The sequence below is a fragment of the Montipora foliosa genome, chromosome 12, assembly GCF_036669935.1.
Source record: "Montipora foliosa isolate CH-2021 chromosome 12, ASM3666993v2, whole genome shotgun sequence".
Taxonomy (NCBI): Eukaryota; Metazoa; Cnidaria; class Anthozoa; order Scleractinia; family Acroporidae; genus Montipora; species Montipora foliosa.
Genome location: NC_090880.1, coordinates 25,391,428 through 25,411,942, shown reverse-complemented (window position 1 = coordinate 25,411,942; position 20,515 = coordinate 25,391,428). Strand labels below are relative to the sequence as shown.

Below are 20,515 nucleotides of genomic sequence, written 5' to 3'. Positions count from 1 at the left end.
TGCATCATTTCATTGCATCAAACACATCTCTTACCTGTGTAGCTACATTTAAAAGTGCATGTCGATCGTCATCCGATATGGAAAATGACATGATTGAATAGTTTTCTTGTATTCTGTGGATTTGAATAGACCAAAGAAGCTAATGATCATTCAAAACAATGACAGAAGCAAACGTATGTCCTTATTTATCAGAGGTAACGAGTGCAAAACTTGAGATATAACAAAAGAAAAGAGGAAACAAATGCTATGGGTCGATTCTTAACAAGGAGTTCACCCGTTGCATAACAAAATGGCTTTCGACGTCTTTTTAGCTAAGGTCCATCTTAGTACAGTACAGCTCAAAAGTAAGTTACCATCACCGCGCGAGACGAGAATACCGTCGCGCGCTACAGAAATCGCATCGCGCCCGAAAGGAATCTGTACACGAACGCTGCTTGTTGCTGAAACAGCGTCAAGAAGGCAAGGGGAAAGCAGAAATGCATTTATCTACTTCAAGCAACTCACCACTAGAACGTTATTACGGTAAAATCGTGGGTGAAACCGCTGCTTAAGACTCTATTTAAAAAAAGCCCTTTAAGTGTAGCGATAGCGACACTGTGTAGTCTCATTCCATCCTCCCGACGCCCGATTCCCATAATATTATTATGATCACGGCATGCAGTCGGTCCGCAACACGATCACTGATCAATGAGAGTAACGTCACAGCCATTTGGAAACCTCACTGTGGAGACGGTCTATGACCTGGGTGATTGGAATTCAAGTTTTATGAGCATGACGCTACCACCCGTGACAACTTTCAACAGTTCTTTTCCTTCGCATGGTCTGTGCCATATTTACGAAACACTAGTGTTTCCATAATATCCAGTCACAAAGTGCCCTGTGATTTAAAAAAAAAAAATTATCACTTCCTTGTTTCCTTCAGATTTTGAAAGTGTGTTTGCTTAACACCTGACTGGCAAAATTTTGAGCTTTGGTTTTTAACCAAAGACCGTTAACTTTGAGTGTAAGTTTTGGATTTCACGGTCCGCCATTACTCACGTTCAGACCTGACCGATTGGACCTCAGAGGGTTGGATCCAGGAAAGGTGACGTCAAAGGCTCACTAGCTTAAAATTTCAGCCCGTGAATGCAGCTTATTATATATGCAAAACGCGAGTTTAAACGTCTGAAAGCCTAAAACTCCCGTGCTGCATATTAATAGACCGTATTCGTAATCTCATTATGGAGATTAAGAAACCACGACGGCTACGGAGACAAAAACGGCACTCCAAAATATAACTTTGAGCTGTTTTAAGTATTTCATGATTATTCCATCTTGTTTATATTATTCAGTCTGAGTGAAGTGTCCTAAAACTGGATTGGTACAGACGGATTTGAAGTAAAGAGTGAGACTGAAAGATTCACGGTAGTTTGTCCACGTTGCCGTCAAAACCTTAAATTTGGTCATTTCACGTAGTAGTTTTAACGAGTACGGAAGAGAAATGTTTAAAAATGCGTGCCGCACGTGCAGCACGAGCATTTTGATTCTTTTAACCAATAATATTACTGCTTTTTGGCGTTGTCGTTGCCGTAGCCGTCGTCGTTTCTTAAACTCCCTAGTATTGCTCTGGAACTACAATAGCTTGCAATGGAGGCTAACGCGGGGAAATCTTTTAAAATGCAAATGCTTTTTAATATATTCCCCCGTATTAGCCTCCGATGCAAGCTAGTTCCCGTCCAATACTGATAATACGAATATGGTCTATTCTGCGGAGCACACAGGCATTGCATTTTTAGCCTGTTCCAGGCTCTCAGATAGTCGAGAAAACGAAAAGAACTGCCTCGACCCAAGCCCCCACTCGCTTTTCACACGCAGTTCTTTTCGTTTTCTCGACTATCTGAGAGCCTGGAACAGGCTATTGCATTCTTAAACTTGTGAGCCTTTGACGTCATTTTCTCCTCGATCCAGCTCTCTCAAGATCTTAAAGTTAGTAATGGCGGACCATTAAAGAGGAAAATTCCAGTTAAAATAAACAAGTGTTTTTTAAATCAAGGCTTAAAATTTGGGTAACTTAGTATTTGGTTAACATAGTTTTGAAATCCAAAGATTTTTTGGTCACAGGGGCACTTTAAAGCCTTTGTTTCTCAGAGAATTAAGATCTTTCATTGCTCACAGATACATGGAAACAATGTTTGAAGTCTCTACGATCACTGCAGATGTAACTGGGCCCAGTTGTTTTAAAGCCGATTAACATTAGTGCACGATTCAACACGAACCTACACTTGTATTTTACCCGTCAAAAAAGCCTCAACAATACAGCATTAGCTTAATTAGGCTCTGAACAACTGTGCCCTGATGCAAACAGCCAAAGCTTATTCATAATTTTGTACCGAAGAAACAAGAAACATATCAATAGGCCATTTGCGAGTTAATGTCTGCCTTCTCTTCAAAGCAAGTCTAAGTGCAAAGTTTTTTTGTGATGGTAATTAATTCTACTTTATACATATATATATATAATTTTCATAAGAAAAACTTCGCGCTTTGACTCGCTTCGAAGGAGGCAGACATAACTCGGAAATGGTCTATAGCATCATTACTTAGAACTGAATCTCTTTGCATTGAACTTGAGTCCAACTGGACTTGAGTCCAGACTTGTTTATACTTGTACTCTTGAAAGTGGTCTCATCACCATGCAGACAAACTTCACTTACAAAAGATCGTCGCTTGATTCTTCAAAATTGTAAGCTCTAACTCTGTTGTGTGTGTCTGAAGCCAGGACCGTTCTGCTTCCCTTGAGACAGTGAAGTCCTGTAACTCTCACACCTTCACGTGTTGCTAAAACATTTCCGTCTAGATCCTGTGGCAAGAAAACAGAAGAGACTATTGGAGAAATGTACCTTTTTTCCGAAGGTGACTCGGGGAGGCTCGCGGAAAAGTTGAGCGCTCCTTTGAGGGAGTCGGGAACTCTACCATTGAACAACAGCAGACTCGTGGGCGCTGGGTCATTAAACTACGTTCAGGTAACACGTGTCCCGTTTTACTGCTACAGTAGGACTGCAAAAGAGACCATTGTGACAAAAGCGCTGGTTATTCAAACTATGACGTACCATGGCTTGTGAGGGATTCCACGGGGAAATTGTGCGGGTTTTCTCCAAAAGAGTGACTTTGATAAGAGTGTTGATCTATCACTTTGCGGTCTTGCCCCAGCACAATCATAGATGGATTTATTTTTAGATACACCTTACGCGCGAAACAAACAAAGGGCCGCCAATTTTAACCAATCAGAAGAAGCAATGTCACGCGTGACTGCTTCTCCCATGTTTTTTCAGGGACGTGGCAAATGATTTTCGCGGGAACGGGTATTTAATAGACTCTTTAGCGACTGTGCTGGGGATCTCACTCATGTCATAACAACACTCTTATCTAATTCACTCTTGTTTCTCGTTAGAGTGAGTTTCAATCAAGTTTCGTAAAACCAAAGCCAAAGTAATTACTTTGGCCCATCAAAATCTTCGTCTTGTATCAGAGAACTTTGAAAACTAAATTCAGCTTGCTATAATTGTACTGTTGTGATGAAAAAAAAAAAATCAAAAACGTTTTGAGTTTCGCTCAACTTGAATTTCCCAGGAGAGAGAACGGACCGTTTCGATGGTAATGGTCCGTACTGTAAAATCCCCACCAAAAACCAGCCAATCAGAGTGTTTCATTTGCCATATAATAAATGTTATATCTTTCATTACAATCATGGACGTATTTCATTGGCCCAGCAATTCTTACCCTTAAGCTTTTTAGTGGACAACTGCGATTCACTGAACCAATCAGAAACAAAGAAATGTTTGTGCTTCTTATAAAAGAGGTCATAACTTACACATTGATAAAATTGTCCTCTTTTGCCACCAGTATAAATTCTACTGCTATCGGGAGTCCAAGCACAGCACGTTAGGCTGTCATCTGCAGCTTGATTCATTCGGCATTTCAACTCTCCTGTCTGTGAATGAAAAAGGAAAAAAAAATTAAAGGCAATTTTCTTTGTTAAGAAAGCTTCAAAGTCACGACGTTGCGACATACAATGTACGTGGGATGACTTGTTAGCCGAGCACGACAGGCAAAAAAGAATTAAACATGTAGTTATTGACTACAGTAATGGGAGCTTGAAGCTTTTATGTAAAAAGCACGATGGAATTGTATTTGGTTATGTTGGTGAATATTTCGAGATTTTACCATAGGCGCCAAAGCTTATTAATCTCCCTAGTCCCAGAGAATACTCTTACTTCACAGGGTTAACTACTGTTTCTCCTATTCAAGATGCAGTTTTCGATAGTTTTATGCATCATATCATGTTATGAACGAATGAACAGATAAACAGATGCATATATAAATGAACCAACAATGGATGAACACATGTGGCATTAGCTGTATCATAGATGTTTCAAACCTCTGTGTTCCAAATCCACAATTCTGCACAATCCTCAGGACCACAAGCTATGAGATACAAGTCATCTGGGCTCCATGCTAGGTATCCCACTCCATATGAATGACCCTCTATTGTTTTAAAGTGTTTTGGTTCTCCATCCTGTGCAACCATTTTATAGGCCAAGGAAAAAAAGGAGAATTACATAACTGTACATTCATACTTCAGTTAAAATTGTAGGAATGATAACTCCAGTTGTTTAAAGGCCTGACAACTGGCAGAGTGCTGTGAACGTTAACCAACAACCAACAGTTTTAACCTGCGCAAATATTACAGTATTTTCACACATCAAAAAATATGCACACTCTAACTAAAGGCATTAAATAAAGCTTGTTAAACATTTAACATGGAGTACATGTATATTTTATACTGTGGATAGTCTGACTCATCCATTCCTAGGATAAAGTTATCTGGTCTTTGGAGCCTGTTTTTCTGATTGCGATGAACAACGTGACATGGTCCAGACTTCCTTCTGTAAATGACTGCGTGGTTACTAAGCAAACGTTTTGTATTGTAACCTGCTCAAATTCCATTGTTTTTATTTCAAATTCGGGCTTTAACAACAAAGACAATTGTTGTCAGTCCCAAGATTAAAAAAAAAAATCAATTAAAGATAGGCTTTCAAAAGGTATCTTTAGAGTTGATTAACTTCCTAAGGTCACTGCAAATACGTACACAGCGTTAGATTTCGGCAAGTTTTTATCACGAACAATCGAACAACTTTTTTACCAGAGTGCTTTTTTCAAGTTCTTACTTTTTTCTCAAAATCATGCTTGAAATTTGGGAGTGCGGCTTATCTAAGAGTGCGGCTTATACGCAAGTTTTTACAGTATTTTATACCCCAATAAACTGAGATATATATATATATATATTAGTCGTTATTGCCCCCAATGGGGCATAGGGCCGCAAAATAAACTGAGAAGCCACTCTTAAATACAGAATACACCTACACTTATAAAATTATATTTACCAGCCATATCACATAACTACTAAACTTCATGAATCATTTATACAATTATTATAAACTTTGCGTGTGTGTCAGTGTGATTTACAATGGCTCACATGACTCAACAACCTAAAATAAAATATATTGATACTCATCCATTTTGGATGCATTACCATAGTGTCTATCACTTGAGATGTAACAACATTGAGCAGAAGCACAGGACCTTGATACGTGTAACTTTCAACTCATTTTCTTGGAATAAAGCTGGGGATTTTAAGACACCAATTTTATGCCCATATATCGACAAAAATAAGATTGAGGCTGCATGCGAGGGAAAATGCACGAGCTACATTACATCCATATAGGGGAATTTTTAAACTTGAAAAACCCCAGCTCTGAAACATAGTTAAACGCTTCAAGGTCATGAATGAGCTTCTGCACTAATACTAAGAGCTACTGTAATAGCAAGTGCAGGAGTTGCTTACCGAAACATCCCAGATACTAACTGTGCCGTCTCTAGACCCAGTAGCAAGTCTTAAGCCATTGTGAGAAAATCGTAGAAACCAGACCTACAACAGCATAAAGAATAAAGAGACAACATATTACTGTTTGAATCAGTAAATTGCGCGTAGCAGATCGAAAATATCATTCTTTCAGAGCTTACCATAACACCCGCAGAAATTTTTAAATAGCAGTCTGCAATTTGCACATCACAAATTTTCACATGTGAATTTCCTGCTTGCAGGCTACCGCTTTTACACTATCATTTCTTTTGTTGTGCAACTATCATGGTGGCATTAGGGTTAGTGCACTCAACTCCGGATCAAGTGGTCTGGGTTCGGGTCCTGGCTGGGAGACGTTGTGTTGTGTTCTTGGGCAAGAAACTTCACTCTCATGGTGCCTATCTCCACCCAGGTGTATAAATGGGTACCGGCGAATTTAATGCTGGGGGTACATGTAACCCTGTGATGGACTAGCATCCCATACAGGGGGGAGTAGAAATACTCCTAGTCGCTTCATGCTACAGGAACCAGTGGCCTGATGGGCCACTAGGCTCGTAGCAGACTTTTCCAATGCCACATAAAGTAGAGGTACGGTAATGAATACCACAGGCACATACACAAGGGGCATACTCATCTTGATATGCATATTATGATACTGTTGTAAACAGTGCATCTCACAACAATAAGGACAGGCGATTTGCAAAGTTCATTTTAAATTCCCAATCTTTGCTTTGCTAACTGCCTGTCCAAAGTTTTGTGAAATGCACTGTAAAGTGCATATACATGTGTATGGATAATTATGCATCATACATGTATTATAATTATTTTACGGTACTCGTATGTGTAGGTTACTTATTCTTGAGCTGCACTGTACTTGTAATTCTAATCAACTTTTTTTCTCCCAAATTACCTCAAAATCCTTCATAAGCCACACCAATGGTGTGCAATAACGTTTTGCATCTTTGTAATTGGTGAAAAATTGTCGTAACAAGTTTTCCAATTGATTACCTGTACCCATTTACAGCGCATTGTTTGTTGTCTCGTTTCAGTTCTTGTGTCTGTATTTTCAAGGATTGTTATTTTCTTTTAGTTTGCTATTTGCAAAATGGCAGAAATTATGGAAACATTTCTTAAATCCTAATGTCCTACATGTATGTTCCTCATGTTGCACAGCCAAAAAGGCTATTCCTGGTGTGCATACCAATTTCAAACTTCTATAACAATAAACTTTACAGGAAATGTAACTCCTAGCTGTACTATCAAAAATCTTTTGAATCCTTCCAAGGCAAAAAAAAGTTGTCTAAATGTATATGTATACGTTTGATAAATTATGTTACTTTTACAGTACCTCATCACAGTGTTCTGTTAGTGTATATTTTGTTTCACATGGTAAGTCATCCCTGCATAATCGAAAGAGAAAGATGTACCATTACTTTTTTTAAAATAAGGATAGTTCATGATCACACCCTTGTTTGGTAACATTTAATGGGGACATAAAACCTTTGTCAAATGTTTTGGGTGACACAAACTTTTTTTTCACATTCATCGCCCATTCATAGCCCTTCCAATTTGTGAAGTCCTTTTCCAATGTTTCTCCCTACAAATGTAGATCCCCCAATGAAGTCAACATTGAATGAGGGGATTGTAAGTTGTTTAAAAAGCTGAACCTTTCATTCACTATAGTGTGCCCTATTGACAAGTACCAGGGGTGGATCTACAATGTAGGAGGAAGGGGGGGGGGGGGGGGGGGGAAGGGCGTTTCTTTCAGAATCGGGATCTAAAGTGCGCTTCTAAGCATATCAGTAACTGCTTTAAACATTAGGTAAACTGGGTGTTGTTTTTCTGACATGACTGGCAATTTGATGTAAGTCTTTAATTTGCACATGTCAAGTAAACTAACAGTATTCTACCAGTTGAGATATCATAAGACACCTGGGAGCTGGTCATTTTGTGAGTTTGTAATAATTAAGCCCCGGAGGAAGTGAACATTGATATTATACATGTACATGAAAGGCATATATACCATATGTACCACAGTGACTACAACTTCTGCTCCACAGGAGCTTAAAAGTTGCACACAAAAACTTTAACAGTAAATTAAAGAAGCCTTATGTAGAACAAGATGCTCTAAAAGTGTTTACTCGGAATATATGATGCATTAGTTTGGAAGGTTTAGAAGGTCTCAAAGCAAATTTGAAGGACTGAATAGCCGATTTTGTTAATGCATTTCAGAGAGGAGAATGCTTCCTACAGTGTAAGTTTATTCAGGTTTAAATGTCCCTTTCAAAACGATTTGGGAATTTTTGTGAAAGCATTGTTCTTTGCACGGATGCTTGCATGGGTTTTGTGTGGAGTGTCCTACTCGATCGTCGAACGCACGCAGTTCAATAATCCAAGACTAATATTGATGCTAGGCTACGGATAAACAGCCATTATTATCTTGTTTTTATGCCTGTGTAACAGGTTTTAAATGGGTATGGATACTCCCAGGGTCAACGGTTCAACTCAGGGGAATGTTGTTTGTTATAGATACCGGTAGTTGCATTCAAAAGATTTAATGAAGAGCCGTTGAAACAATGAGTTTGGCAAATGGCTGTTTACCTTCCAAAAGTTTAGTTTTGATAAGGAGTTTGTGAATGAGGCCAATAATGAAAACATGCAAAGGTTGCATTCTTGTGGGGAGTGTAGCAACGACCTTGAAGTGGGAAACGGGAGAGAGAATTCTTTTATGAAATATCCTGATTGGCCAATTTACTCTCTCTGACTGTCTGATGTCCATCATTGGCCGATAGTCAAAATTAATGCTTCTTAAGTTCCAACTTTTTTAAGATAAAAAAACTTATGCAAGTCAGTTTAAAATCCGCTTTTTTGTGTTACCTGTTTCCGATTTAATTACTACATGTAGCATCTTGGTTTTATTGAATTACCCAATAAATCAATTTACTTTGACACGTAATTGGCTTCAATACCAATTAACAAAGGTAGAGATGACGAGGATTTTGCAACAATTCAACATTTCAGTCAGTTTATCCCAATATCACTGAGGTGTAAAAACTTATCATGTTGCAGTTTACCCTTTCCGCAGTTTTAGGTTTGTGTGATCACAAGCTGGTTTTGCATCTGGAAGATGTTTAGAGTTTCAATTACAACTTCGCTTTTAACCAATGAAATCCCTGCTGCCTTAAATCTATTGTGCATTTTGTTGTGCAGAAAACCAAATTCTGCCCAGATTAAAACTTGGAATATATTCCGAGTAAAGAGAGTGCAAGGAAAAGAGTACCAAAATTATTGCTTAGGACATTAGCAATCATTAGATTGGAGTAAGAGTGAGGCAATGAGAATGAGTCTTCCATTCTGAGGATGCGTACATGAAAAAAAAAAAATGTGTATCAAACTAAGTTAACGTGTGTACTCAGAAGTTAGGCTTCTTGCTTGTAGAATTATCTATTCATACCTTGAACAACAGTGATCACTGAGTAAGGAAAGGGAGTGCATCCCAAGTTCAAGTTTAGTGTTATGATATGGACATTTTTCTTTTTGCAACTCAATTGCTTGATTAAGTAATGTTCTAAGGCGATGAGGGGGTAGCATCACAGATGCAGGTAAGAAAGCTGAAACAAAAAAACAAAACAATTTTTTTCACATTCATTCTGCATAATTTCACTTGGAGGTCACTTTATCACCTCTGTTGGCTGGAAAATTAAATTCAACATGAACTCATACACTACAATTTTCCAAATTGTTATTTCCTGTATCAAAACTCAAGATTAACATCATGTTTTAAATTTTAACCTCCCAACTTGCAAGAAATGGCAGAAATTACGTTTGGGAGGGCTTCATGGTATTTTGAATAGAACAAGGACTTCAGAAGCCTACCAATAGACTCCAGCCATAAATCACTGTAATACTTTAGTAGAAAAGGATCCGTAATTCATAACTCATACTGTAGCTTAAAAGTACATGTAGCACTCTCCCCTCCCCCCCCCCCCCTATGTTGCAACTTCCTTGTAATTTTTTTTTCAATTAAAAGTCTTGAAAGCTTGATGCATTTGCTGCCATCTGCACCAGTCAGTTAGCAAACAAAAAATAAGAAGTCTTTTCTGGTTCAGTGAGGCCTGTCTTTCAAAGGGAGTTCAACTTGTCCAAAATGTTTCACATGAAAATATGTTTTTGTCTATGGCCCCAAAACCAAAAAAAAACCGAGTCCAAACCCCTTTTTGCTGGTCAAGAGTAACGTGTACTAAGGGCGCGTTTGATTGACCGTATTCCGGAATAGGAATACATGGAATAGAAGTTAGAAATCCTTCGTTTTTGCGGAGATTCATATTAATATTGTCAAACATCTGCTAAAATGCTATTTTAAACATAGCTTTATTATCCTTGTTGCTGCAAAACGCCGCACATAATGTTTTTAATCATCACTCCGCGTATTCTTATTCCAGAATAGGGTCAATCGAACACGCCCTAAGCATGTCTCTGCTCCAACTCAATTGAAAATCTGGTCTGGAATCCAAAACTTGGCTGTGTAAACAGAATGCCAGGAACGGGCCCTTAGGCCAGTTTTATGATGAGCTAAACTAAATTGTTGGCCATTTAAATGGTAAAAAAAAAGGTCCAAACCACTTTTTAATCAGTCTGGACCCATTTTTTAATGCAGTGTAAATTGGCCATAAGTGTTCATGTTTTATGTCAGCCAACAATTTAGTGTGTGTGGGGTAAAGTGTTCTACACGAAAATGAAGTCAAGATGACTTCCAAACGTTGTCTTTTATCACTAATCTTTGTTACCAAATGCCTTAAAATGTTGTCCCTTTCAAAACCAGGGTGAAAAACCTTTTACAGTACTTCTTAGGGCACAGCACCAGCCTTCATAATTATGATGCTCTCAATGGAAATTGTCGACTAAATGCCTAAACTAGCAACCTTGCAATGGACAAGCATTACATGCATATATATCCAGGGCAGAGTACTGCAGATCTTAGTTCCGTCATGCCACAAAAAAGTGTCTTAAAACCCTGGTAAAACAGTGAATGAAAGCTGATGATGGTTCAAACTCTCAATACACTGAGGTCTTTTGACCATTAACAGTGTTATGATGGTCAATCATTTCATTGACTTTGATCATGTTCTGACAATAGTGGACGATAGCTTCCTCCACTTGACCACCTGTGTGACTCCATTATAGTTCATGACAGGTTGTTCTTGACACTTTCGTGCATCAAGGACTTCCACAATAACTCCCCTATGCTAACCCATCTGTGATGCAGCTGACCTACTTGTATAGTCAATAATCATCTAGCAGGTTGGCCATACAAATGATATTGATGACTGTTAATGACAGGAATTATTTTAAAAAAGCTCACAAACATATAATTATAATATTAACCATCCTGTACCCACTGAAGAGAACTTGGGGGCTTCAATTCAGTATGACAATCCTTTGCAGCCCTGTAGTTACTCATTCCTTGCACATTAAACAAATCCACAGCTGCATAGCTGATGTACAGGTTGTATTAAACTTATACAGTTTTTAGGGTTTAATAGTAATTTTGGGAAAAATAAATGTTATTTCCTGTGCAAATTTACATGCATTTTTAACACCCGCATGTACACACACACCATGTTGCCACCTTACATTGTAGTCTATCCATTAGTTTTTGTCTCGAAAGTAATCCTTTGCCATTCCATTCAGCTCTCCTGTAAAGGTCCTCTTCATTTGTGCACATAATTAACCTGTTTGGGAGACAATCAAGCACATTTATGGCTAGGAACAGTGTTTAGTTACAGAGTTTGTGACAGGCTACTAGCAGTCCCTTCTGTGTTAAGCCATACTTTAAGAAAACTGTGTTTTTGTCATGGAATCAAGAGAAATAGCTGAGAGAGGTTTGGGGAAAGGGCAGCAAGCCTCCCTGCCATTTTTCTTCATTGATCGTGTGGGAAAATAATATTGTCTCAAAAGCATACTGTTTGACTGACATCAAAGGAATGAAAGAACAAAGTGAAACATAAAAGGAATTTAAGAACTCTGTTGAAGCTTCCTGAATTTTTCAGCTGTCTATAAGAAACAATAACATTATTATTGCTTTTATCACATACAGGGAAAAATTACTGAATGCCAACTGGCTGAGATGGAGGGTATTTTTCCTTAATCACCAGGGCATGATTACTTGATCGGGATTGGTTAACAGTTGCTTGTCCAGAGCAAGCGAAGTTACAGGAGAATCTTCTTCCAAATTAAAGAACTTTTTTTCCAGATATAAAAAACACTTTATTAAAGCACTATAATTTCTGCTGACTGCAACGTGATTGGGTTCCCTGAGAGAATTGCAGGGTATCGAGGGATTTTCTGTCCGGGGCTCATAGTTTTTGACGGTGTGTTGGAGTGAGAGAGTAGAATAAAGTTGAATTTTTTTCATGGTAGCCGATCGAGCAATTTGACTTTTAGCTCTTTCGGATACGTGGTACATGTAACTGAGGATTTGATTACTACGACAAGATGGCTGCTCCCACTTTCAAGAATCCGCTGATATTTGGACCGGAAGTTTCGCATGAGCCTTGGAAAAATGAGTTTGAAATTTGGCGCTGAATGACACTTGCGGACGAGAAGAAACAGGCACTTGCGGTTGAAATTGATGTGGAAAAGTTGAGCGACAAAAATGGAATGCAAACTCCTATTCGGGATTCTGTCTATGTAACATATGAAAACCACAGCAAATTGACAAATATCACAGAGAAGAAGGACAAGACATGTCCAGCTTTATCATCAAGTTTGAAAGGAGGTATGATCTTGGCAAAACGTCAGATAAGTCATTGCCCGATGTTGTTGTTAAGTTTCAAAATCCTCAACTGTGCTGGTCTATCAGAAATGGACCATTGGCTTTAACTGCGGCTAAGGATTTAAAGTTTCTCTTGATGAAATCTGCACTCAAGCGAATCTTTGGAGGTTCATCACAATCAGACGGTGGCGGTGGTATCACAGTTAAGCAGGAAAGTGTGTGCTGAGACTACAAAGTCTGGTAGTGCACATCATAGGTCCACCAGGAGATCTGTTTTCAACCACTGCTCTAGCAGTAAAAAAGGACAGAAAGTGAAGAATACACAAAAGGGGACGAATCCATTTGACTGATATGGGAATCGTACAAAATGTGCCATATGTGGATCTGTTTTTCACTGGGTAAAGGACTGCCCACGCCAGGAAGAATCTGATGTTCACGAGGCTGTTTGTGAAAACCAAGAAGAAACAAGGGATTGTAATATAACTTTGCTTGTAAGATATGTGGATCCCAGTGAAGTACTCATGTGTGAAGCCTTTTCTACCGCAGTTGTTGACACTGCTTGTACTAAAACAGTCTGTGGCCAACAATGGTTGAATAACTACATTGACCTTCTAGATGATGATCAGAAATTGCAAGTCAAAAGAAAACCCAGTGATCGCATCTTCAGATTTCAAGATGGTCAGCAAGTCCATTTTGAACAACAAGTTACCATCCCAGCTACAATTGGCGGTACAAAGTGCACCATTGAAACTGATGTTGTGGAAAGTAAGCTGCCTCTTTTGCTGAGCAAGAATTCCTTAAAGAAGGCTTAAACTGTGTTAGATATGAACAGTGAGACTGCAAAAATGTTTGGTCAGCCAGTGCAACTGTTTCAAACATCTTCAGGCAATTACCGTATTTACCCGTGTATACATGTAAGTCGACCCCCCATTTTTGATGGCAAAAAAAGCAATTTCTTATTCTTTGTTCAATGTTACTGGGACACTAATCTTGTATTCTTCGATTTCTGGAAATGTGGATGCACAAAAAAATCAGGGCCTCAAGCGCTTAATAGTTTTGTGGTTCAGCTGTTGTTGTATATGCGGGCATTTTGTCCTTGAGTTTCGAAAAAGTTCTAAGAAAATCGAACATGTAAACCTCAAACTAACCTGTTTCGTGGTTCAACGATAAAGGTCTTTAGAGGATAAGCACAACATCACAGAAGCAGGAGTCAATCTTTGAAAATAACTTGCGAACGATGCGAAAATGTGCAAGGTTTAATTGGTCCTTGACTTATAATTTCTCACATGACAAACAAAACAAAACTCATAAACCAAACAATACGAAGTTTGCAAAAGCATTTAAATCAGCCACGTTTGTATAAAGAATCAAAAACAATCATTACCAACCAGCATTTTCACGCAACATGAGTGACACTGCTTGCACACAAACACGAGGTATTGTGCCAGGTTACTAAGCCGTTGAACGATCGCGTTTGCTTGAAGAAACAAAAATGCCTTTTAGAGCTTTCCGCCTTTGGAAAACGAAAATTTCTGGTGTCTGTTTCTATCTTCAACATTTAGATTTGGACAAATCCTTTTTCATTTCAACTGGAATTGCTTACATTCATTTTGAAGTCTTTTGCCATTCATTTTGAAGTCTTTTGTTGGCTTTTGTCCACTGCGTTTGTTATGCCCAAGACAACATTATTATGTTACTTTTGAATAAATTACTTAGCTGGAACTTGGCTCAAAATCTTTGACCCGTGTATAAGTTGAGGACGATTTTTGGAGCTTCTTTTGAGGCCATAAAAGGTCGACTTACATGTATACATGGGTAAATACCGCATTGTGTTATATGTAACTTATTAAATAATGACAGGGAGCCACATATCTTAGCAAACCAGGCTTCAAGAACTCAAGATGTGGAGCAAAACTTCATCCACAATCCACACCAAACATAGAAGTGCAGGACCAAGAGTCAAATCCAATTGACTCGAATAAGATCAGACCTGGGCAGTGTGTTACCTTTCAAAAGGAAAACCAGTCAGATGAAGTAACTGCCAGAGTAATTAGCCGTGCTGGGAAAGCAAAGTAAATGTACTGGGAAATACAACCATTGGCATAATCTAGAATATCTAAATGGTGAACGGGAACCAGGATCTGTAGATTTGAGTAAAGTCCATAAGTTGTAAATCCAAGAGACACCCACCCGTAATGAGGAGCTGCCTGGTGAAGTGATGATTTGCGGTAATGTGGCCTTTGATGATGCTAAAGATGCTGAACTTGCTAGCTGGAGAAACCATGATGTCTATGGAAAAATATTAGACAAAAGAAAAGAAATGCATATCTACCAGATGGGTCCTTTCTTTGAAATAAGATGACTCTGGTATTATCCCAAAAGCTAGCTAGGCTTGTAGCTCAAGGGTTTGAAGAAGAAATTCTGTTCCGAAGTGATTCACCTACTTGTGGAAACGAGTGGCTAAGAATAGTCATGGCTATTATAGCACAGAAAGGGTGGTTAACCAACTCAATGGATATTAAATTCAGCCTTTCTTCAAGGAAATTATGTGAAAAGAGATATAATGATACGGTCACCAAAAGAAGCAAATGCCCAAAGTAAAATTTGGCGCCTTGAGAAATGTGTTTATGGGATAAATGATGCATCTCTGTACTGGTATAAGAAAGTCAGTGAAGTCATGACTGAAGCTGGAGGAAGATTGTCAAGAGTTGACCCAACAGTATTTTCATGGTATGATAACAATGGAGAGCTGATTGGAGTGCTAGCTGCTCATTTTGATGATTTTATCTGGGGGTGGGAACGGAAAAGTTCAGACAGACTGTGATCGAGCATGTAAGGCAATGCTTGAATGTGGGAAGAGATAGCCAAAACCACTTCAAATATTTGAGCCTGGAACTGTGTCATACGGATGAAGAAATTCTTGTCCACCTGGAAAGTTTTGCTTCAAGTCTGAACCCAATCAAACTGAGTAAGCCAAGGTCTCTCGAAAAGCATTCTGCAGCCACTAATGAAGAGAGGCAAGAACTGCGCTCTAAAGTCGGACAGCTTCTATGGATTGCAAGACAAACCAGACCGGACATTATTAATTTTATATGTATGATACAACCATTCTGGTTTCAAAGGTAAAGTCAGCTGATGTGAAAGACCTGTTGGATGCTAACAAGGTGATAAGAAGGGTGAAATCAGAGTGAAACTGAAATTCAAGAATTTAGAGCAAAGCGACTTACACCTATTAAATATACAGTGATGCATCCCTTGAAACTACAGCGGATAATGGGTCCCAAGGAGGACAGATTGTGTTCCTGGAAGGAGAAGATGAGAAGTGCATCCCCATCTGTTGAAAATCCAAAAGAATGAGGAAAGTTGTGTGTAGTACTCTGGTAGCTGAGATCTTGGCAATGGCTGATGGGATTGACCTCGGAGAATTCTTGGTTATTTTGTTCTGTGAGCTGGCTTATGGTGTGGTAGACCCCCAGTTGTTGCCTATAAAGTGTATAACAGATTGCAAGTCTTTTTTGGATGCCATAAAATCCAACAAATTGGTCAGCGAGAAGAGGTTACGTTTGGAGCTGTCAGCCATCAAGGAAAATTTGAGCAAAGAAGATGTCACTGATGTTAAATGGGTTGAGGCTAGTGAACAGCTTGCCAATTGCCTAACGAAGCATGGATCCTCTCCAATCAAATTGTTGAGCATCTTTGAGAGTGGCAAGCTAGCATGAAATTGACATTGAAAAGAACAATGGACTCCATAGGAATACTGTTGAGTTTATTCACAAGCTTTTGTTACAAGAGGGATAACATTGTTCTGATTATTCATAAGAATGGCTCTGCCCCAATCACTTTAGAACCAAGCAAAAATTAGATTCTCAAAGTTGCAGGCAGAATGATAAATTGTCCCAGCAGGGCTCGAAATTAACGAAAAAATCCACTCGCATTTTGCGATAAGATACGAAAATTTAGTCGTAATTTCGCAAATTTTAGTCGCGTAAAATCGATGCACTGCATTGTGTTGTCAGCGGTTTAGCAAAAAAATATGAGCCCACAATACTTGTGTGTAAAGAAACTGCTGAAAATGGCGAATGATCGAAGGAATGGAGCTGTGCACGTAACATCGCAGCTAAATTACTCTACAATTACGCTATCTTCAGAGAAAATTCACAGCGAGAAAAAAAATAATTTTGTCATTTATTTATTTTAGCAAAATTAGCAGCAAAGTGGCAACTGCTAGCCCTTTTGTTTGGAAAGAGCAAAGGTAACAAGTCGCAAAATTGCGACTTCACCAGATATTTTAGTCGCAAAGGGAAAAATTTAGTCGCAAATGCGACTGTATTGGTCGCAATTTCGAGCCCTGCCCAGGATGACAAATCAAAGGGTTTTTGCTTGATTGCTTACAGTGCAAAGTGTACGTGCAGAGGAGTAAATACCAGGAAGAAAAAATTCACTCAGTTCTTAGTTTTCAAAATTTTGTACCACTGCTGGCCTCTGTGATTTTACAGTGACCTACTCTGACCAAGTTCAAAAACATAACAGAGCTTGAATTTTACCTTTCTCTCCCATAATAAGACAAGCATAAAGTCCTTTCGTTATTATTGTAGATTGGACTGGATTTGAACAAGGACCCCAAAAGTTTAACACAATCATTCTTATGACTACACTCACTATATTTAATAACTTGATGGCAACAAGAGGAATATTCAGCTTCTGATAAGATACAGTGTACTTTTTATGCATGACAGAATGTGAATTACTTTTCATTGGTTTGTGACACTTTTTTGGGATCCTTAGTGCAAGAGAATTGGGATTAATATCAATTTCATAATGGAGCACTGATGGATGGAGTACACTTCACAGTCTTCTGTGTGAATAGTATAATAATTATTTTTATTAATAAAACTTGAGATACGAGGCAGCCTGCAGTTGCAGGTCAATTTCCAGGAGCCCAGTGAATACAAAATTAAATATTTAAATTAATGGTGGAAATTTACCAAGAGAGCCAACTAATGAACAAAAGAATCATGCAAGATAACTAGTTCCCACTTATCTTCAATCTCCTGCGGTCTAAATTCTCTACAGTGGATCATGGAACAAAATTTCCATTCATTATCTTTAGAAAGGGATTCCCTGCTTGAAGGTAAGAGTATTATGGCCTACCCACAACAAAAGCCAAAGAGAGACCAAATATGTAAATTTGTTCCTTAATTCTCTTACCCACTCAGCTGATGCACTCTTTCCTTGTTGCACTTCAAAGGAGTTAATTCTGTTCGCAAACAATGAAGGGCTTCTATAGGTTTATCCTCCTCCAGGAATTCTAAGAACTTCTGTTCCATAAGGCAAAACTTCATTTTCTTTGAAGAGTACATGGGTTTAGGATTAGCAAAAAACAACAACAACAAAAAATAAGTAGCCACAGCAATACAAAAATTAACTTTCAAATCCAAACTCTGAACGCTCACACGATAATATAAAGGGAATTTGACGAAGAGCGATTGATTTATGAATGCAAATTCACTTTTAACAAGTCACTGCCCGAGTTACAACAACATCGCGAAATTGAATGGTGCCACAAAACATGACAATATCAACTTGCTTTCCTCCCACAAGTAAAGAAAGTCTTCATTATACCAACCGATATATCATCTTTGTTCTCTACCAAAGGTCTGAGCTCTTTGAGGATCGCGTCCGCCTTATAAAAAGAGAGAAATCCAGTCAGATGGAGTGTACAGCCCGACACGACAATTGAAGGAGGCATTATCTGCGAGAGACACCCCACAGCTAAAAAAAAAATTCACATATTGAATGCCAAGCAACAAACCCTTTCCCAGTCGCCGGCCATCACGCTTTCTCGAAACTTTGCAGCGGATGGATGTTCGAGTCTACAACCTGATTCCTGTATGAGGACATCGACTGATTTTCTGAGGGATAGAATAAAATAAACATCAATAGAACAAGCCCCGCATCGGGGAACCAACAACAGGAGATGCCAATGAAACTCGTTGTCCTTTGACTGAAAACCTCATTATTTTCCACGACACTCACTTCAAGCCTAAGCCTTGCAAATGCTGTACAATTAATCGCACGATATCTTCGTCGTTTCTGTGAACAATCTTTCTTTTAAGATGGCTCTTGCTATCTCCATTGGCTATGCATTCGCCATTAGAAGTACTAGTTTCGCCATCACTTCCACTAGCAGTCCGTTTCGATTTGTGCATATCGGACTCAAGGCCCAAGGAAAGGCGCGCCCTTTTTTGCGGTGGTGGAGACAGTCCACCTTTCTGTTCGTCGTCAGACGAGGCCAGGGTAGCTGAAGACCACGAAGATAGCCAGTTTTGATATAATTCTCAGTAGAAGAAGAGAACCAACGACAGTAAGACAAAGACAACCACAGCTCTCTATACCTTCATATTGTGAACTGACGTCATCGAAGTCAATAACAAGGAGTCTGGGTTCTAATAAGACATTCGCCAAATTTGGAAGACAATATCAGTTAGACAAGTTACTATGACAACATTTGTTGCCCATTTATTACAAACATGTAAAATAAATATGACAAAGCATGCATCGAGACACATGTTTTGAATCAGACCCAAAAAGTGTGAAAACCTAGGGATCTGATTATTTGAGTACCGTTCGTAGAGACAAAATTACAAGCCTCTATGGTATACTGATCTCGAAACTCCAGAGAAGGGACTCATTGGAGGAATCTGAGCTTAAATAATTTTCATCCATAAGATAATTCATTATTTCATAGATCTTTTAACTGCGCCAACGCCGGCATTATCTCCTGGCCTTGGCCAAAGTGCACCGTATCATTCGTTTCCACCCGTCCAGGCGTGCCGTAGGCAAGGTTCATTTGATCTTTGTGTGTTATTTACTTCTTCTGACACTCGGGAATGATTTCATCTTCTGCCCGGTAGTCGACGAACTCAACTCTTCACCAGCCAAGGGAGGGAAGGAGAGAGACAGTGGATTGCCTTCCCCATCTAAACATTACATTGAAACGCCTCTAAATTTGCAAACTTTCAGATCGTCTCTTTGTCGAAACACAGCGGAAACAAACACACCAGAACGTATTTTTACACATGTCAACCATTGATAGTTTAAAGCGATATAGTCCTGTTACCAGATTAAGAACGAAATAGCAACAATTCTATATATGTAGATATACCAGTAATATCTGGATTGGCCGGTTCAATGGGGCCATAATTTTTCACTGCCAATGTTTTCGTTTAGCGCTGGTTAACAAGGTTTATTTTATAATAGTATGAAGTTATGTTAAAATGCGCTTGAGCAATTTTATCGCCGCTGTTTGTTTCACGTTTTTTATCAAAATTAAATGGACTATGTAATTTGCGTTTATTTTTTTATCGTGAATTGATCGATTTGATTACAGACTGTGCAAACCCTGATATTTCTTATTTCTTGCTATAGGCTTGATTTCCCCCACGATAGAGAAGAAGTTTGCTTTTTGGTTGGTATTTTGGTGATAGAAACGATTATTTCTTTTGAAGAAGTTGTGTTTTTGTAAGTATCTCAACTTTCGGTTTTTAATTTTTCGCGGCAACTTTTGTTCATTCCCAGGTTTCAAAAAGCGAGACTTAAGTCATACCCAGCTTTTACGCGGTTTAACCTTGGCCATCCAATATGGCGTCCTTGAACTACCGCCATGTCGGGCGGTTATTTCATCGTGTACGGCTCTGTAAATCTTTTCGGACTACTCTTTCCGTAAGTGAACTTTCTTAACTTTAAATAATAACCATTGTATTTTTCAATGCTCCTTTTTCCTTCCCGAAGGGTCAATTCATTTATTGTGGAATTCGACCTGGTACATGCAGCATCCAGAA

General features: G+C 38.8%; 2 protein-coding genes across 3 annotated transcripts in view; one reads left to right on the top strand and one right to left on the bottom strand.

The window, feature by feature from the left end:
• Positions 1-19,096, bottom strand: part of LOC137978673 (WD repeat-containing protein 26-like) — a 31,278-nt gene extending 12,182 nt beyond the window's left edge. The window contains exons 1-12 of the mRNA XM_068825688.1: positions 18,711-19,096; positions 18,487-18,586; positions 18,301-18,357; positions 17,883-18,019; positions 11,534-11,631; positions 9,354-9,510; positions 7,248-7,299; positions 5,882-5,965; positions 4,415-4,552; positions 3,848-3,967; positions 2,691-2,836; positions 35-113 (exon numbers count right to left, since the gene is read on the bottom strand). Of these exons, the coding sequence (XP_068681789.1) occupies positions 35-113; positions 2,691-2,836; positions 3,848-3,967; positions 4,415-4,552; positions 5,882-5,965; positions 7,248-7,299; positions 9,354-9,510; positions 11,534-11,631; positions 17,883-18,019; positions 18,301-18,357; positions 18,487-18,586; positions 18,711-18,883 (1,341 nt within the window). The 5' untranslated portion in view covers positions 18,884-19,096. The remainder of the gene's footprint in view (positions 1-34; positions 114-2,690; positions 2,837-3,847; positions 3,968-4,414; positions 4,553-5,881; positions 5,966-7,247; positions 7,300-9,353; positions 9,511-11,533; positions 11,632-17,882; positions 18,020-18,300; positions 18,358-18,486; positions 18,587-18,710) is intronic.
• A 1,193-nt stretch (positions 19,097-20,289) lies between these two features.
• LOC137979945 (dihydrolipoyllysine-residue succinyltransferase component of 2-oxoglutarate dehydrogenase complex, mitochondrial-like) overlaps positions 20,290-20,515 on the top strand; it is a 17,602-nt gene continuing 17,376 nt past the window's right edge. For both annotated transcript variants that reach the window (XM_068827264.1, XM_068827263.1), the window contains exons 1-2: positions 20,290-20,396; positions 20,466-20,515. The exon at positions 20,466-20,515 is cut by the window's right edge and continues 5 nt beyond it. In XM_068827264.1, the coding sequence (XP_068683365.1) occupies positions 20,316-20,396; positions 20,466-20,515 (131 nt within the window). In that variant the 5' untranslated portion in view covers positions 20,290-20,315. The remainder of the gene's footprint in view (positions 20,397-20,465) is intronic.